Raw genomic sequence first — 15583 nt, forward strand, 5'->3', positions numbered from 1 at the left:
ACACACACTAACAGACACACACACACACACTAACAGACACACACACTAACACACACACACACACCCACATTAACACATTTTTTAAAATGTATTTAAACACCCCCCCCCCCCCCCCAGCCTCCTTACCTTTGGGAATGCTGGGGGGGGGGCCTCTTCCTCCCTGGTGGTCCAGTGGCTGCTGGGCGAGCGGCACTGGCTGGCGGGCGGCTGGCGAGGGAGCACTTCCTCTGAGCTGTCTGCTCAGCTCCCTCGCGCGCCTCAGAGTGAGGCTGGGAACCGGAATATGACGTCATTTTCCAGCTCCCAGCCTCCCTCTGCGGCGCGCGAGGAGACAGCTCAGAGGAAGTGCTCCCTCGCCAGCAGCCCAGCATGTCTGTTAGCCGCAAGGCTAACAAGACATTTGCCTTGGGCATTTGGGGGCGGCTTTTTTTGCCGCCCCCTGGAAAATGCCGCCCAAGGCAAATGCCTTGTTTGCCTCGCGGCTAATACGCCCCTGCATATAGCAATCGCACTTAAAGAAGCAGCACTGTGACTTTGTTTTTTTTTGTTTGTTTGTCTCTTAAAAAAATCCTGTTTGTATAACTGCAAAAACTATAAACTATAACTGCAAAAACTATATTTTGGATCATGAGTTCATTTAGGCAAGGGAAGGATCTGTCTTTTTCATCGCAAAAAAAATGTTAACAATCGTTCACTTAATTGTACACCTATAAAGAATAATGCCTGCCAGAACTGTGCAATCAGGACAATGTGAAGGTCATTCTGCAAGCATTGACTGCCCTTTGAGGGCCATGTGAAGGTCAAAGTTCTATAAGATGTTTTCTTAGAATGAAATATCTAGCAGCCTGTGAAGAAGGTGCGCTAACAGCTGTTAAAACAAAGCTCACTGTAAGTTTCAATGGAATGTGGTATTTCGTCTCTACAGATCTGTACAAAGACTTGTTTTATATTTAGTAACATTTTAAGTAGCCCTGGGCACTCACAAACATTAAAATTAATACATGTATATTTTTTATATGTAACCATTTAATATAAAATTCTAGCTATTGTGTCATCTGTGCCATAAGATGAATTGACTATTTCACATCTAGTTGACCCTGGAGTCAAGAGCCATTTCCCTCTTTCTATATGTTTAAAGCGGCACTGTCACCATCTGAGGACTTTGCTGAATTTGCAAAGACGTCACCACTAGGGGATTGTGGGGGGAGATAAGGGTGAGATTTACTTATCTGAAATTGTCCTTTGCAGGCACGACCACCTTGTTCGATCTGCGCCAACGTTACTGCAGTACTCTCGCACACGCAGGAGAGAACAGCATTGAGTCTATGGAGGTTACCCCAAGACAGCGGTGTCCTCCATAGATACAAGCAATTATATCTTTATGAATTACTAATTTTTCGGGGTGGGAGACAATCCCGCTTTAAGTGCAGGCTTGGGCTGTCCCTTGCTCAACAGAGCATATAGGTAATGCAAAACTAGGGTTGATTGATCTGTTGTGGTTTCTGCAATTTCTTCAGGTTGTTGGGTATCATGTGAAAATTGCTGCCCAACAGCGTTATAATATATATGCTACAGGTACCCGTACGACCAACTCGCGCTTGCAGGACTTCTAGCGGGCGACTCCCTTCCTACGGAATAGCCTGCCTACCGCCATCCGAATCTCCCCTAGTCTTGCATCTTTTAAGAAGTGCCTTAAAACCCATCTCTTTAGGAAAGTTTATGGCCTCCAAGACTAACCTCTACCTCACATACCTGTCTCTTGCCCTCTCCTAAAGGGCAGCCCACCTTACTTGACTGCAAATTTCTGTCCTAATGTGTTTTACACCCCACCTCCTATAGAACGTAAGCTTGATTGAGCGGGGTCCTCTTCAACCTATTGTTTCCGTACGTTTTTTTGTAATTGTCCTATTTATAGTTAAATCCCCTCTCATAATATTGTAAAGCGCTACGGAATCTGTTGGCGCTATATAAATGGCAATAATAATAAAATAAAAAAATAATAATAATAATAACAGGTGGAATATTAATTAATAAATGAAGGAGGGGGTTCCAAAGGAACTGCCTTGACTAAGTAGTAGGATTCTTTCCTGTAACTTGTGTGAATTTTTAATGCTATACGGCAGTATTGACACCACTGAAATAAATGTATTCAGGAAAACATTGTGGATCTGGTGACCCTCCTTCTGATGTGCTCCAGGGAAGGTCTGCTCCAAAACGGGGATCACAAGTTTTCAAATTGGTGGGAAATGCTAATTTTCTAGTTATTTGCTGGAGATTTCCCTCAGACAGTGTATATATATTTGTTTTATAATTCTTTATTTTTTCTGTGCATGAGAGTTACAATCAAGCAATAAACGCCACAACAGCGATAATACAGATAGTAATGAGCATACAGCACTAACAATTGCCTGGCATTCCTAGAGACTGCACACTTTTTTAGTGTTAGGTTACAGATGAAGCCTGTCAGAGTAAACAGAGTGTAGGATTTAGTAAAATCTAACATTAGATGGTTGAAAGAGGTAAAGACCACTGGGCACCCAGTAGCAGCCATAATCAGGTGATTGATTCGGACACTAAAACATAGAGGTTAGGTTACAGCATATGCGGTTCTTGAAGCGTATACTGTATCAATTAAAATACAAAATCTAACTTTTGAAAGCAAATAAGATAAGCATTGCTGTATAACTGAACTGGAGACAAATCAACCAATGCCCACAGAGGGAGGGGTACCAACCCCATAGAGTCCACACAAAATGATTAGGGTGCCCTCCTGGGTCCCAGCCACAGTACACCCCTGCACAATGCACCCTGAGGTCTGACCATGGTTGGTTCCCAGCGTCGTAACCCTCATCTCCTCCACTGCTGACTTAGATGTTCTCTGCCCCTGTATGTAGTGCTGCTGGAAGGTGTTTTCTCGCACAACATGGTGTCCAGGTAGGTACATGCCACCGTGGGAGATTGTCTGTCGAGGTTTAAATACCTGTTGCTGCCTCCACCTGTGTCTCTGCTTCCACAATGTCATGCAAGGGACGCCCGGTCTTGCAGGGCTCAGTAGCAGTCGGCAGTTGGGGAATATCGTCCTGGTCGTTGATCAGTCGAGGGTTTCTGCGACTGTACAGATTCTCCCAAAACCGCTCACATAGGTCATCAAACTCCCGGAGAATGGGATCTGCAAGGGAAGGGCGCAGTGAGAGAGCATCAGCAGCTGCAGGCCCAAGAGTGGCAGCCATCTTAGAAGGTAGGCCTCATCCCTCCAGTTCGATTGTGACTTTGGTGCTTCGCTGAATAGGCCACCGGGGCGCGCCAGTGGGGACCAGGATATCCCCCACCGGTCCAGAGGCGGGTTTAGGGGGGGGACAGGGACACAAGGCTACCATGTAACAAGGGCAGAAGATGGGCCGCATCCCCCGCCTCCAGTACTTGAGCAGGCCGCAAGAACATGTATTTTATGCCCACAGAAATCAGGCAAAATCGATAGAGTGTCCCTTCAAAGGTTAGGTAAAAGATCTTCCAGCTTAACAGAAGGTTTTTCCAAAGGAGCTCCAGCCACATGCGTCTTGCCTGGTCGGCTGTCAGGCCTCGACCCCTCAGACAATATTTTAATGAAATTTGATTACTTCCCTGAAGTTGATAGACAGACAGGAAGCATAATAAAAAGATTTTCTTACTTTTTAGCATCATGTAACTTTTGTATGTTTCTTTCTGTATATGTAATTACAATGTAAAATGTGTTAATACGGTTTAGTTATTATTTTTTATTATGATAAGCAAGATCTTTGGCGGATACACCAGAACCATGCTATCACATAATATGTCATCAGTATATTTTCATGTAACTGTGTATAGACCAAACTTTTATTCTTAAGGCAAAGCAGACCAGTCATCAACTTTTCCTTACAAAGCTGTAGCCATATGTGTAGTATCTTTACAGTATATATATTTGGTGCTTGAATAGAGGGTCCCATTTATAGGAACACAGCAAGAGGAAAGCAGGTTTTACTTAATGTTAGCTAAATTGTCCACTATGTTCTACCTACTTCCCACTAATATATTCAACACAAAGCTTTTAATTTGGTGATTGGTGTTTGTAGTATATATTAGGTCCAATGATGGCAATTTTTGTTCCGCACTGGAACAATAGCTTCATAGACCTGGAGCCGAAACGTTTAGTGGGCTTAATTCTGGAATTTGAATTTATGCTCCCAGTGCTTAGAAAGCCATACACCCAACCTCCTTTGCAGCCAGACTTTGCATCAATTGGGAACACCATCTCCATGTTCATTTATAAACCGTAAATTCCATACATAGAACTTCTATCATCACGAGCAGGCTGAGTAAAATCCAAAAGATGCAAGTGGTGCATAGAGGGTGCATATGCAATTGGGCTGCGGCAGAGCAACAATGAAAGTTAGGCCTACAGAGGGTATCTATATTATTATTTTATTATTATTTTTGGCAATTATATAGCGCCAACTTATTCCGCAGAGCTTTACAATATTATAAAAGAGGTCAATTTAACAATGAACGAGACAATTACAAAATGTTACAGGAACAATAAGTTGATGAGAACTCTGCTTGAACGAGTTTACAATCTAGAGGAGGTGGTGTGTAAAAATACACTGCTCCTTTACATCCTTTATGGAAAGGGGCCCTTTGATGTGTTTTTACTGCACTGTTTATCCGTCATCATATTTCTATGATTTCTATAAGAAAGTACCAAATAAACATAAACAAATAGCTTATCCACAAAAAAAGATCACCCTACTTAGAATCAATGTGGGGAAGCTACCACACCATCTATCATACTTCCTAGGGGTTGACATGATCAGTTACTTCACTGCTTCTCTGCCTGTGGATGCGTCACCATCACTTGTCCCCCAGTACTTTTGGAAGCTCTGTGTTTCTACATGTGCTGCATATCAGAACACCGCAGCCTGGCCGCTAATGGCAAGACCCATTTAGATGTACAACGCTAACTGTTTTAAACTGTGTTTGTGCTGACCCAGATAGAGGGGGTGGCAGTCGCGTTGTCACACGCTATGAGAATGTCTTCAGCTATGTTCTGATACATATGTAACAGTCAGAAAATGAAACTGCAGATCTGTTTATTTAGTTGCTCACATAAATGCAATCACAAAACTATAAACACCATGGCGTGCAATGTCTCCGATACTTACTGTACACCACGAATTAATGGAATAGTCCCTAAAGGCAGGAATCAAAATCTAAAGTTTGTAAGTCTTAAATTGGGCATTACTGACTCTTGTCTATTGATACATATGGAGCAAACAAAAACAAAGAAAACTGAAATACTTAGCATGACACCTTCTCGTTTAGGCCATGCAGATAATTATCCATAAATATGTTGTGTCTTGCCCTCTGTCCTAAAGTTATTGCCCTACCCCACCCCATGTTGAAAGATATATAAAAAAAAAAAACACATTTAACACTTACTTCTTAACGATGCTGGCTCCGCCTCCTCTGACGTCGGCATTGGGGGGAACCTAATGCGCACATTAGAACTTCCCCATAGGAAATCATTGAATTAGTGCTTTGCTATGGGGGATTTGAAGACATTGGGCGTACAGCGTCGTTTCACTAAGTTCACTACCAGACAGCGCCTCTGGTGGCTGTCTGGTAGCCCATAGTATCCCTTCCATGTCACTGATAGGGTGAGATGATATTCAGTGTAAGCTTATAAAATGCCTGCACTCATGATGCAGTGAACTGTACCATTATAGCTACCTTACTCACCATGAACAGTGTCTAGAAGAGAATGAATGACCGTATCCTTGGTCTATGCAGATACAAGGTTACAGTGCAGCCTGTGTATTTAATATCACAACTTCATTATTGCATTGCTGTTATGTCTTTAATCATTTTAATACCTAATCTGTTTACACTAGGACAAAGCCTGACAGATCTCAGCTTTTTAATTATAATCCTTAAATGTATGAATAACGCTTAATAAAGATGCTGGAAATCCCCCAATAATGTGCCGTTCTCCATCTCTGAGATATTTGCTCCACGTTTACAAAGTGTAGTTTTAAACACAGTCCTTACCAGGTTGTGCAGAGTGTTCATTTTGTGTAAGACAGAGTTGTTTTGTGATATGACCACTAGAGGCAGTAAAGATTTTGACTTAGAGACAGCTTATTGAAAGTCCTAAATCACAGAGCTAAATCTCTTATTGACAACTAAGAGGGGCAGGGGAAGTGGCTGTGCTTGGATCAGCAGATAGTTTATTAAACTTTATGATATCTGACCTCTTGGTCTGCAATCAGCACTGAACAGATCAATGTCTTAGATTAACTAATGTACCTAAAACTAAACATAGAAGTTATAACTTGTCCCTCCGCACCTTACGAACCGGAAGTACCTTGATAGATTGTAAAATTAATTAGTTCAAATATTTTTATTATTAAGGCTGTTTTATTAATAAGTATTTTGTTTCTTTGGTGGTATTTAATTTAGTAGAAGTTAATTAGAGTTCACAATGAAAAGAAAATATAACAAAGTTACTGTTAACGAAAGGGAATTGTATATTAGAGAAGAAGTATAGAAATAATAAAGAAGAAACAATTCTAGTTCCTGTTAATAAGGGAAGATAAGAGACGTTACAAATCAAGGAATGATTACCAGGAGTAATTTATTTGATGATATATATTTATTCTGACTTTTTCATTATTAGAATTTTTTTTTATTTTGTACATAAGCAACAAACTGAACATTATTTTGTCAATTCATTTAAAACAAGGTTCCTTTTGTATTTTTTTTAAAGCAAATAAGTCATGTATCAGTAGTTATCAGTTATGTATATCCTATTTGAAGACTTGCATGCCTTTTTAAAAAGTTGATTGTCAGTATACATTGGGCTACTTGGTCCTGTAGTGGTAGCTTTGCAAGAACATTCAAGCTTTGCAAGATCATATAAGAGCAAAAATATTTTTGCAGAATATTGTATATAGCTAGGTGTACATTTACGAGCCGTGTTGGGGCATTCTTGTGAAATGAACGGATTTGGTGTGTCTTGTCAATTTACTTTACAAATGTTTCAGAGGAATTCTGTTGTTTAAAAGCAATTGAAGGCGATAAGCACCGAATGGTTGGGATGTAATGTCTTGTTTAAAGAGAAAAAAATGTAGACCTCTATTTGAACTTGTAAAGTGTCATAACAGCTGCGTGTAACATCTCATGTGTTTTCTCCTCTGCAGCGAGTCCACATGCGCCTCCATCAACCCTGCACTTTCCAACGTCGCCCATAATCCAGCAGCCTGGGCCATACTTCTCTCACCCGGCAATCCGCTATCACCCGCAGGAGACTCTCAAAGAGTTTGTCCAACTCGTGTGCCCTGACGCCAGTCAGCAGGCTGGACAGGTGGGGTTCCTAAACGTAAGGATACAGTTTTTACTACTAAAAAAGTTTCCGAAATCAGTTTTTATCTCATCAATACGGTTGAATAGTTTTGACTTTTGCTTGTGAAATAATTTTAAGTAGATTTAATCAGTGGGACAGGAGTGTTTACAATATTACCAATATTTCGTGATAAAGGAGTGGTTACAGTGTTGTTTTCTAGCTACTGATGGAAGTACTAGCAATTGTTTGGCAACCCATTCATCAATTGCAAAATTGGTTTCCTGAGCCAATCTTAAATCTAGAACAAAGCTAATTCAACAAAACACCATCGTTAATAAATGCACAGTGTTAAAGGGGTCTCCAATAAACTTCAGAACACAGTGTTGTTACAGTAACAATAATATATTGCTGACAATTAGTCTAATGAATAACGACCAAAAAGAATAGGTGGATAAAACAGGCGCTCACAATTATTTACCAATATAAAAACAAGTGTAGTAAAAATTAGGTGTATATCCCTTTAAGGTGCAACATTCTTTGTCTATCTATTTACGGTGCAAAATATTTTGTACAAAGCAGAACAATTTCACGTGCAAACAATCAAATTGCAGGAAAACGAGACAATCTTCTATAAATTAAAAGTGCAAGTTATAATTAGCAACTAACATATCAGCAACCAGCAAAGAATATAAGCAAATATCTCCCATACAAAAATCAACCCAAAATGTTTGTGTGCCAAACAAACACTTACAAACGTATTAATACTTATACAAAGCGTCCTTTTATAATTCCTTGTGCTGTAACTTTAAGAGAAAAATATCCACTGGTCCATCCATCGAACTCAAGGAGCTTGATCCCTCCCGGGCTATTACAGTGGGAGTGGCACACACTCCACAGTGAGTTTAATATTTTAGGTTCTTATCTGATCTCTAATCTGATCTCTAATCTGTATCTCCTTCCAATACAAGAAAGCCTGCCTTGTCCCATATGTCCCATAACCTTCGGTAGTACTGCCTTTCAGGGTAATACAGATGTACTGGAAAAAGTATCTCACTGTTTAATAGTTAATGGCAAATATAGTTACTTCTGCAGTTAAGTAGTCTATTGTTTTGCTCACGTTTAATTAATTTTATTTCAATCATATTTTCTTAGAAACCTAAATTAAATTTACAAAAAAAATCCCTTCTGGTACATGGAATTTAAACAAAATCCACTAAACGTATAAATCTTAGTCCTTCGGAAAGGAAGTAGTTTGTACAGCTACAAAATTAAATGTCCGTTGCTAAATGATATTTAACAACTTGTCGAAAGACAGATGTTCTAGGTCTGTAAAGTTATTTATATTTATGCATGAAGTGCTTAAATTTAAGTTGACCACTATTTGAACTCCGAATACCTCAAGTATATTTTTATATGCTTTCTGTTTATCTTCTGCCTATCTGTACGTGCAGTAAAATATTTAGGAAAAGCTGTGAAAATGCTCGTGACTTTTACTGCATTTTATTAATCTGTGCATTCAATTTCTTATTAATTTTTTTTTTTTCAAAGCATGACTCTGAAATGAAAAAAAAAAAAAAACCTGGTCTCCTATAACCAAAATGTTTTGATAGAAATATGTTGAACATAGGAGGCCCAAATGGGTTATTCACCACATTCTGAATTGTAGCAAGTTGGAATCTGCATGACAAAATTGAAGAAAAGTATCTGTAGCTATAACGGAGTCAGATATATTTTCCATATTAGCTATTTTTGCCTCTGTTTTGCCATTTTGGTTTCAGATCACTACAATTTGTAGATTAGTGAATAAATGTATTACAGTATAATGGACACGAGACCTAACTGATCCGTTTTAAGTCATGGACTCAGTGCTGTAATGTATGAATATAGGTCATGGGGGGGGATGGATGTTAAATGCTATAGAGTCCCTCATTCCCATATAATGGCCAGAGGGGTCAAGGACTCCGTACTTTAAGGTCTACAGTGGAAGCACAGCAAAGCTCTACAAAGCACAATTCTTGTCTCTCATCCATTAACATAGTGTTTCGGTAGAGATTGTGTGATCTCGTATCTTAACCCCCCATCTTTTCTAGTGCACACCTAAGTAAGGGGGACAGGATGGGCACCAAGTTCTGAATTTGTTTCAATAATAGCATTTTTGCAAACTGGGTCAATTCCCAAGTGTGTCGTCTGTTTGTTCAAGGGATTTGTTTTGGTTTCTTTTTTGTTTTGGTGTTTTTTTTTTTTTTTTGCAATTCACATATTGCTTGAAATTTAAAACAGAGAAAATAACTATAGTAAGCTTTGCGTTTGCATTAAATGTAATACTGGAAAAAGGCCTGAAGAGGGCAGATGAAGAAACAAAAAAATATGAATGAAAAAGAGGATATTGAAACAGAGGTAGAAGGAGGAAAGAAGAGGAATGTAAAAAGGAGGACGGACAATATAGCCTAAAGATAGAATGAGTGTGTTGTCTCTGAGCGCTGCTGGCAACTTATTTGGTTGTTTAGAGGCACTACAATTCCCAACATTCATCACCCTTAAGGCAGAGGTGTAACTACAAACCTCAGGGCCCCGAGCAAAAATCTGTTAAGGGCTCCCCATCCGCTATAGAGCAGAGGTGGCCAATAGGAAGATCCTCAGTTGCCATACAGATCCTATAATGCTTTGCCTGTTGTGGGTCTGCTATTTACCTATTCTTGCATGGTTCTATTTTATGCAGTATCTGTGAATGAAGGCATGTTTTTGTAGGGAGTATACAGGTATGAATGTTTGTGTATAATGCTGATGTTTGTATGCAGGGATGTGTAGTGTTGGCATTTAAGTGCAGGGGTGTGTGTAGTGTTGGTGTTTGAATGCAATATTTTTTATGTAGTGTTAATGTATGAATGCAGTGGTGTGTTTGTTTGTAATGTTGGCATGCAAATGCAGGGGTGTGCTTGTCTGTAATGCTCGTGCTATGAGTGTCTGTGTGTGTATGTGAGTGTTTGTCAAATCAGAGTCTGTTTGTGATTGTGTGTGTGTGACTATCCATGTGTCTGTCAGTGTGTGTCTCTTAATGAGTGTGTGTCAGTGAACGTGTGTGTGTCAAATCAGTGAGTCTGTGTCTGTCAGTGACATCTGTGTGTTTGTCATTGAGTGTGTGTGTGTGAGACTGCCAGTGCATGTCTGTCAGTGAATGTATGTGTGTGCTTAAAGGGATACTGTACTGCCAAGGATACAAAGCTGTGTTTGAATCTTGAATACTCACCAGTGCCAGATTATGTCTTCCTCTCTCCTCCCTGTCTCCTGGCTCTCAGACCCTTTCCCCTTAGCTCTGTGCACAAAATGCCCGCCGCCGGCTGGGGCTGAGCATCTGTGACGTCATGAGCAGGCGAACAAACAGGTGCAGATTCCCAGCCCAGCTCTCCCACCAGGTGACAGCTAGATGTGGGATTCACACTCAATATACATTTAGTATGTATATTGACCCCTGTAGAGGGCCGAGTTCAATATCAGCAGGAAATAAAAACCACCAAAAACATATATCAGCAAGGGTCGGAGAGAGCAGCCGGACCCTCTGAAGTGATGGGCCCAGTTGCGACCGCGGTAGTTCCGCCGCTGCCTTAAGGGCTGCATTAAAAAAAAAATCAAACCCAGAAACTTTGTGAACTTATCTCTATTCAAAATATACAGTGTGTTGGTTTCAGCCTGATGATAGAGGTTGATAGAGGTTTTTTTCATCATTTGTTGCCAATTTGATCTGATATAAGTGAAGCTGTATGTAAAACTGCAGTATATTAAATCATAGTAGTTTTACATCGTTTGTACTTTTTTTTAAAGGGGTAACTTTTCTTTGAAACATTTTTAAGTCAGTTTAAAGATCATGTCTTGGAAAAGGAGCATGCAGATTTTAGAGAGCTTTTATCGATTCAAGAATCTAAAAATCACAAGTTTGTTTTGATCTGAAACAAAGAGGTTTTTGGTGAAATGACCCGAGACAGCTTTATGTAGGTGAGGGGCTCACTGGAAGAATTATCGGTTATTCACTTCCAAGTTACAGTAGGTACGTCAGTAAATGTATGGACCTTTAATGAAGTATTATGTCATCAATGGATCTGTACAGTGTATATCCTGATTGTAACAAAAACATGTTCTTACCTGTCCTCCTGTAAGAATCGCATTGCTGGTGAATATCTCGCACTCAGTTAACGTGCGTGTGGGTTTAAGTCCTTTAAAAGTCTATTCACCAACTTAGTCCAAGTGAATAAAAAAATCCTTCTCCAGTATTCATTAAAATTGAGTTAAGCCCAACTTGTAATCAATGTCCTTTAAGAAATTAAACCCTACTGTTTTCATAGTGCCCTACATTGCTGAACGTGAGAGTTCCACCCAACGTCTACATCCAAGTCAACTTTTACAGTAGAAGGGCTCTACTTCTGACTAGGATATTTACTAAAATGTGAATTTCAAATTTCAGACCAAAATAACCAAACTGGAAAAGGTTTCTAGCTCAGCTTTTTTGGCCTAAGATTTGACACTCGGCTTGCATTCCTGACAGTTCACACATTTTAATGAACAACAAATAGATGTCATTGTTAGAAGCCTTATTTAAATAGAAAATGTACTGAGCACTAAAACGCATGCAGAGCATACCCAGCATACGTAAACAGACCCCGAGACATTTAAACTCCACCTCTGTTTCCATCACAGTAAAAAGGAAGGCTGGAGAGAGACACAGAGAGTCACTTTATTGGGGTTTATATGGTAAAGGCAATTAATTACTCTAAATGAGAATATAAAACATCACATGAAGAGTCCCCTTTAAAATTATGTTGTCAAAACGCATTGTTCCCACTCATTCCTGAGTTTGGTACATGCAGTTCCGAATTGGCTGTAATGGATATTGTCAGACTGTAACAGAATGCTGCAACTTGAGAACTATCACTTCATAAATGAAATGGCTGTATTACATCATCAAATAAACAGATCTTTATTTCTATCTATCTATCTGTATCAAGTATGGCAAATTTTATAAAACAAGCAGTAAGCATTATATATGTATATATAAATATATATATATATATATAGAGAGAGAGAGAGAGAGAGAGAGTGCTGCAGTGATTATGGTGCTTGGGTGGTCATTTAAATACATGAATCGGGATGGTTTTAGGGAGGGGAGCCATTGGTAATGAAGGGATTATTTACTTATGTTTTTTGTTTTTGTTTTCACTTATTTCTAGTTTTATGTTAATATTTATATTTAGCTCCTTTGTAGTAACTGAACAGCGAGCACATCTTACTAACAAAATGTTAAAAGTGAGGCTACTTTAATATATTGTGTGTCTGCATGTGTCTAATTAGGCACAACATGTACCTTTAGTGGCAGTCGGAATCTTTCTGTTTTTAATTTACAATCTGTAACTCAGTAGTCAGTTTATGAAGTCAGTTTGTCCGTCAGTTTGGGGTATAGGATTAATCACATGTTTATTGAACAGTAATGTCATCCGTGTCCCCTAAAGCAAATCTTTTCAATTTTCTTTCCTAATGTTTTATCAGGCTAATGCAATGCTAGAATGCTTTAAAGAGACTTCTAGATGTTTCATTGTACACAAATCAAAACCTAGTAAATACATACTTAGAGCTAGCAAATACATATTTTGTTCGAGATTGTAACGTAAGTAACAGATTTTCCTTGCGTGATTCTCTGTGGGCATGTTCAAGGGCACTCAGAGAGTCATTTGGAACTGATGCTAGTCTGGGCCAAATTATGCTTTAAATATGCTCCTGTGGAACGTGGCCATTGTATCCAATGTCTCTGAGCCATCTTGTATGCTACCACAGGGGGGAACAGCTGACGTTTTTAAAGTGGTGTATTTGTCTTACAAGTTTCAATTTAATAGATTTCAATGCACTGAGCAATGAATGTGCATTTTATAAATATAAATGATCACATGGTTTAACCTATATTAAAGAAATACTTGCTTACCCCTCTCCAATTCTGTCACAGCTGCCATCTTCCTGATTCTGGCAATTAGAAAAAATGTTACATCCACCTCTCATTTGCCCCTGTTTGGGAAAATAACTGCTGTTTCCAGAGCAGAATTCTCCTTTCTATGATGCAAACATTTCAGCTCTATAGCCATGTCGCAAGAGTGTGAAAGGAGCAATGTCTGTCACTCTTTCCTTTAATCTTTAGACAAAGCCCAAGATTCTTGTAGCTTCACGTGCCAGAGAATCATCACAGCACACCTACAATACATTACTAGACATGGGCTGTTGATACTTTTAAAATAAGCAGGAGAACCAGCTGGTGGAAGAGTGTTCCTGTTTACTAGGCTTGCTCAAACTGTCAATCAGTTCTCTGCAATTCCTGTGCTGTCATCGCTGTGCAAAATTCTAAATGGGGAGCAATATTCTCTGAGTGTAATGAAGCCGGTGCCCTAAAAGAGTTAAGGTTTAGTAACCTTATTCCAGACCTGGGATACGCAGGAACTACTTTCAAAACATGCCCTGTAACAAGCAGGCAACAAACTCATATTATCCCTCTAATATTTAATACATCAATGGTAGGAGGTAGAGATATTGAAGAGGAAATCTCATCAGGAAGAGTGAAGGGATAATTCTGAAGATAATAGTTGAAGGGGCTGGTGTCAATATGATCTTTATTTGTAATAGGTCAAAACATCCCCAAAAAAACACAACTAAGAAAAGATTTATAAAACAGCAATACACGCAATACAAATTACAAACATATTATGCTTTGATAGATACAATGTAGGAAAATGGACTACCTATAATATAATAATAGAATACTGATATCACATGGTACATGAAGTTATTTAACTGGACTTGCTGTCAAGTAAGAGGACAGAGATCTGTTAAAACCCTAGTTTTGTATTTGTATTCTTGGTCATTTACCTGTGTGCACCCTCTAAACACTGAATGAAAGTTCTGCGTTATCTTAGCAGCAGCAGTGGGGATGAGCTTTTCTTGTTGTGGATGAGGAAATCCCACTTTATTCTATTTTTTAAAATTAATTCTTATATTATATTTGCTAAACCACTTAAAAAGTCCCTTGGACCCAAACTGTAGCATTTTCCTGTACTTTCTGTGCTTTCGGTATAAATATGCCACTGTGCCTAGTTATGCTGAATAGTTTTTTGTGCAGGTAATAGGAAAATAATTAAGTAACGCATAAAGCTTATTTTTAGTAATGACTATAAACGTATTCTTATGTGCACTAAAAAAGTGTTGCACGTGCCCTGATATGTTTATAATAAAGATTAGTGGAGAGATAGCAAGACATACAGACATGCAAAGTTATTCATAAAAGTGTGAATTTTCAGAAATTAAGAAAAAATTTCAACTTTTAGGACAAAATAATGACCTGTAAAAAATATCTATGTCAACTATGTTTTTTTCACTTTGGTATGAAATTAAAAAAAAAAAATAAGATTCAGACACATGAGCTATATAGAAGCAGATTAGATAAAGTTTATTTTTGGTAACAGAGCCACGTTAAATTCAATTTGAATGAATGTTGAATTGACAGTAATGCCCTCCTTAGTAAATGTCACATCGAAAATAACAGGAAATGGGGACTTTTCCCACTTTCTTATTTTGGAATAAACACTCATGAGTCAATTCGGTACAATTATATAGTTACATTTCATGTTGAGTCTGTCGGCATTGCAAACAATGTGTTCGTACACGAACCTCTTTATCAGTGTATCTTCCAAGTGATACATATATATCCAGGGAGTTTGAAGTCTCAATATATTGTTTTGCTTAGGGATGCACCGAAATTTCAGCCTGATGAAATTTTCGGCCGAAAATGGGCCTATCCTGTTTAAGGCGAAAACGGGTCAAATTTTCCTAATTTTTTTTAAAAATATATATATATAGATTTTATGTAGTGCATTGTTTAACAGACATGCTTGCATTACCAATTCAGATGAAAGATAGTAATGATAACATGAAAAGTCAAGAATACTGCACTTGGGACAGGGGGGAGAAAGAACACTATGGGACAGGGGAGGGGGGAGAACACTATGGGACAGGGGACAGGGGGGGAGAACACTATGAGACAGGGCGGGGGGACTATGGGACAGGGGAGGAGAAAAGAACAAAAGAACACTATGGGACAGGGGAGGGGGGGAGAACACTATGGGACGGGGGGGGAGAACACTATGGAACAGGGGAGAGGGGGAAGAACACCATGGGACAGGGGAGGGAAGGGGAAGAACA

The 15583-nt window shown here is 39.0% G+C and overlaps 1 protein-coding gene across 5 annotated transcripts in view; it reads left to right on the top strand.

The window, feature by feature from the left end:
* NFIA (nuclear factor I A) overlaps positions 1-15583 on the top strand; it is a 270440-nt gene that overhangs the window by 217733 nt on the left and 37124 nt on the right. For all 5 annotated transcript variants that reach the window (XM_063428056.1, XM_063428057.1, XM_063428055.1 and 2 more), the window contains one exon: positions 7215-7393. In XM_063428056.1, the coding sequence (XP_063284126.1) occupies positions 7215-7393 (179 nt within the window). The remainder of the gene's footprint in view (positions 1-7214; positions 7394-15583) is intronic.

Source organism: Pelobates fuscus, chromosome 7 (assembly GCF_036172605.1).
Source record: "Pelobates fuscus isolate aPelFus1 chromosome 7, aPelFus1.pri, whole genome shotgun sequence".
NCBI lineage: Eukaryota > Metazoa > Chordata > Amphibia > Anura > Pelobatidae > Pelobates > Pelobates fuscus.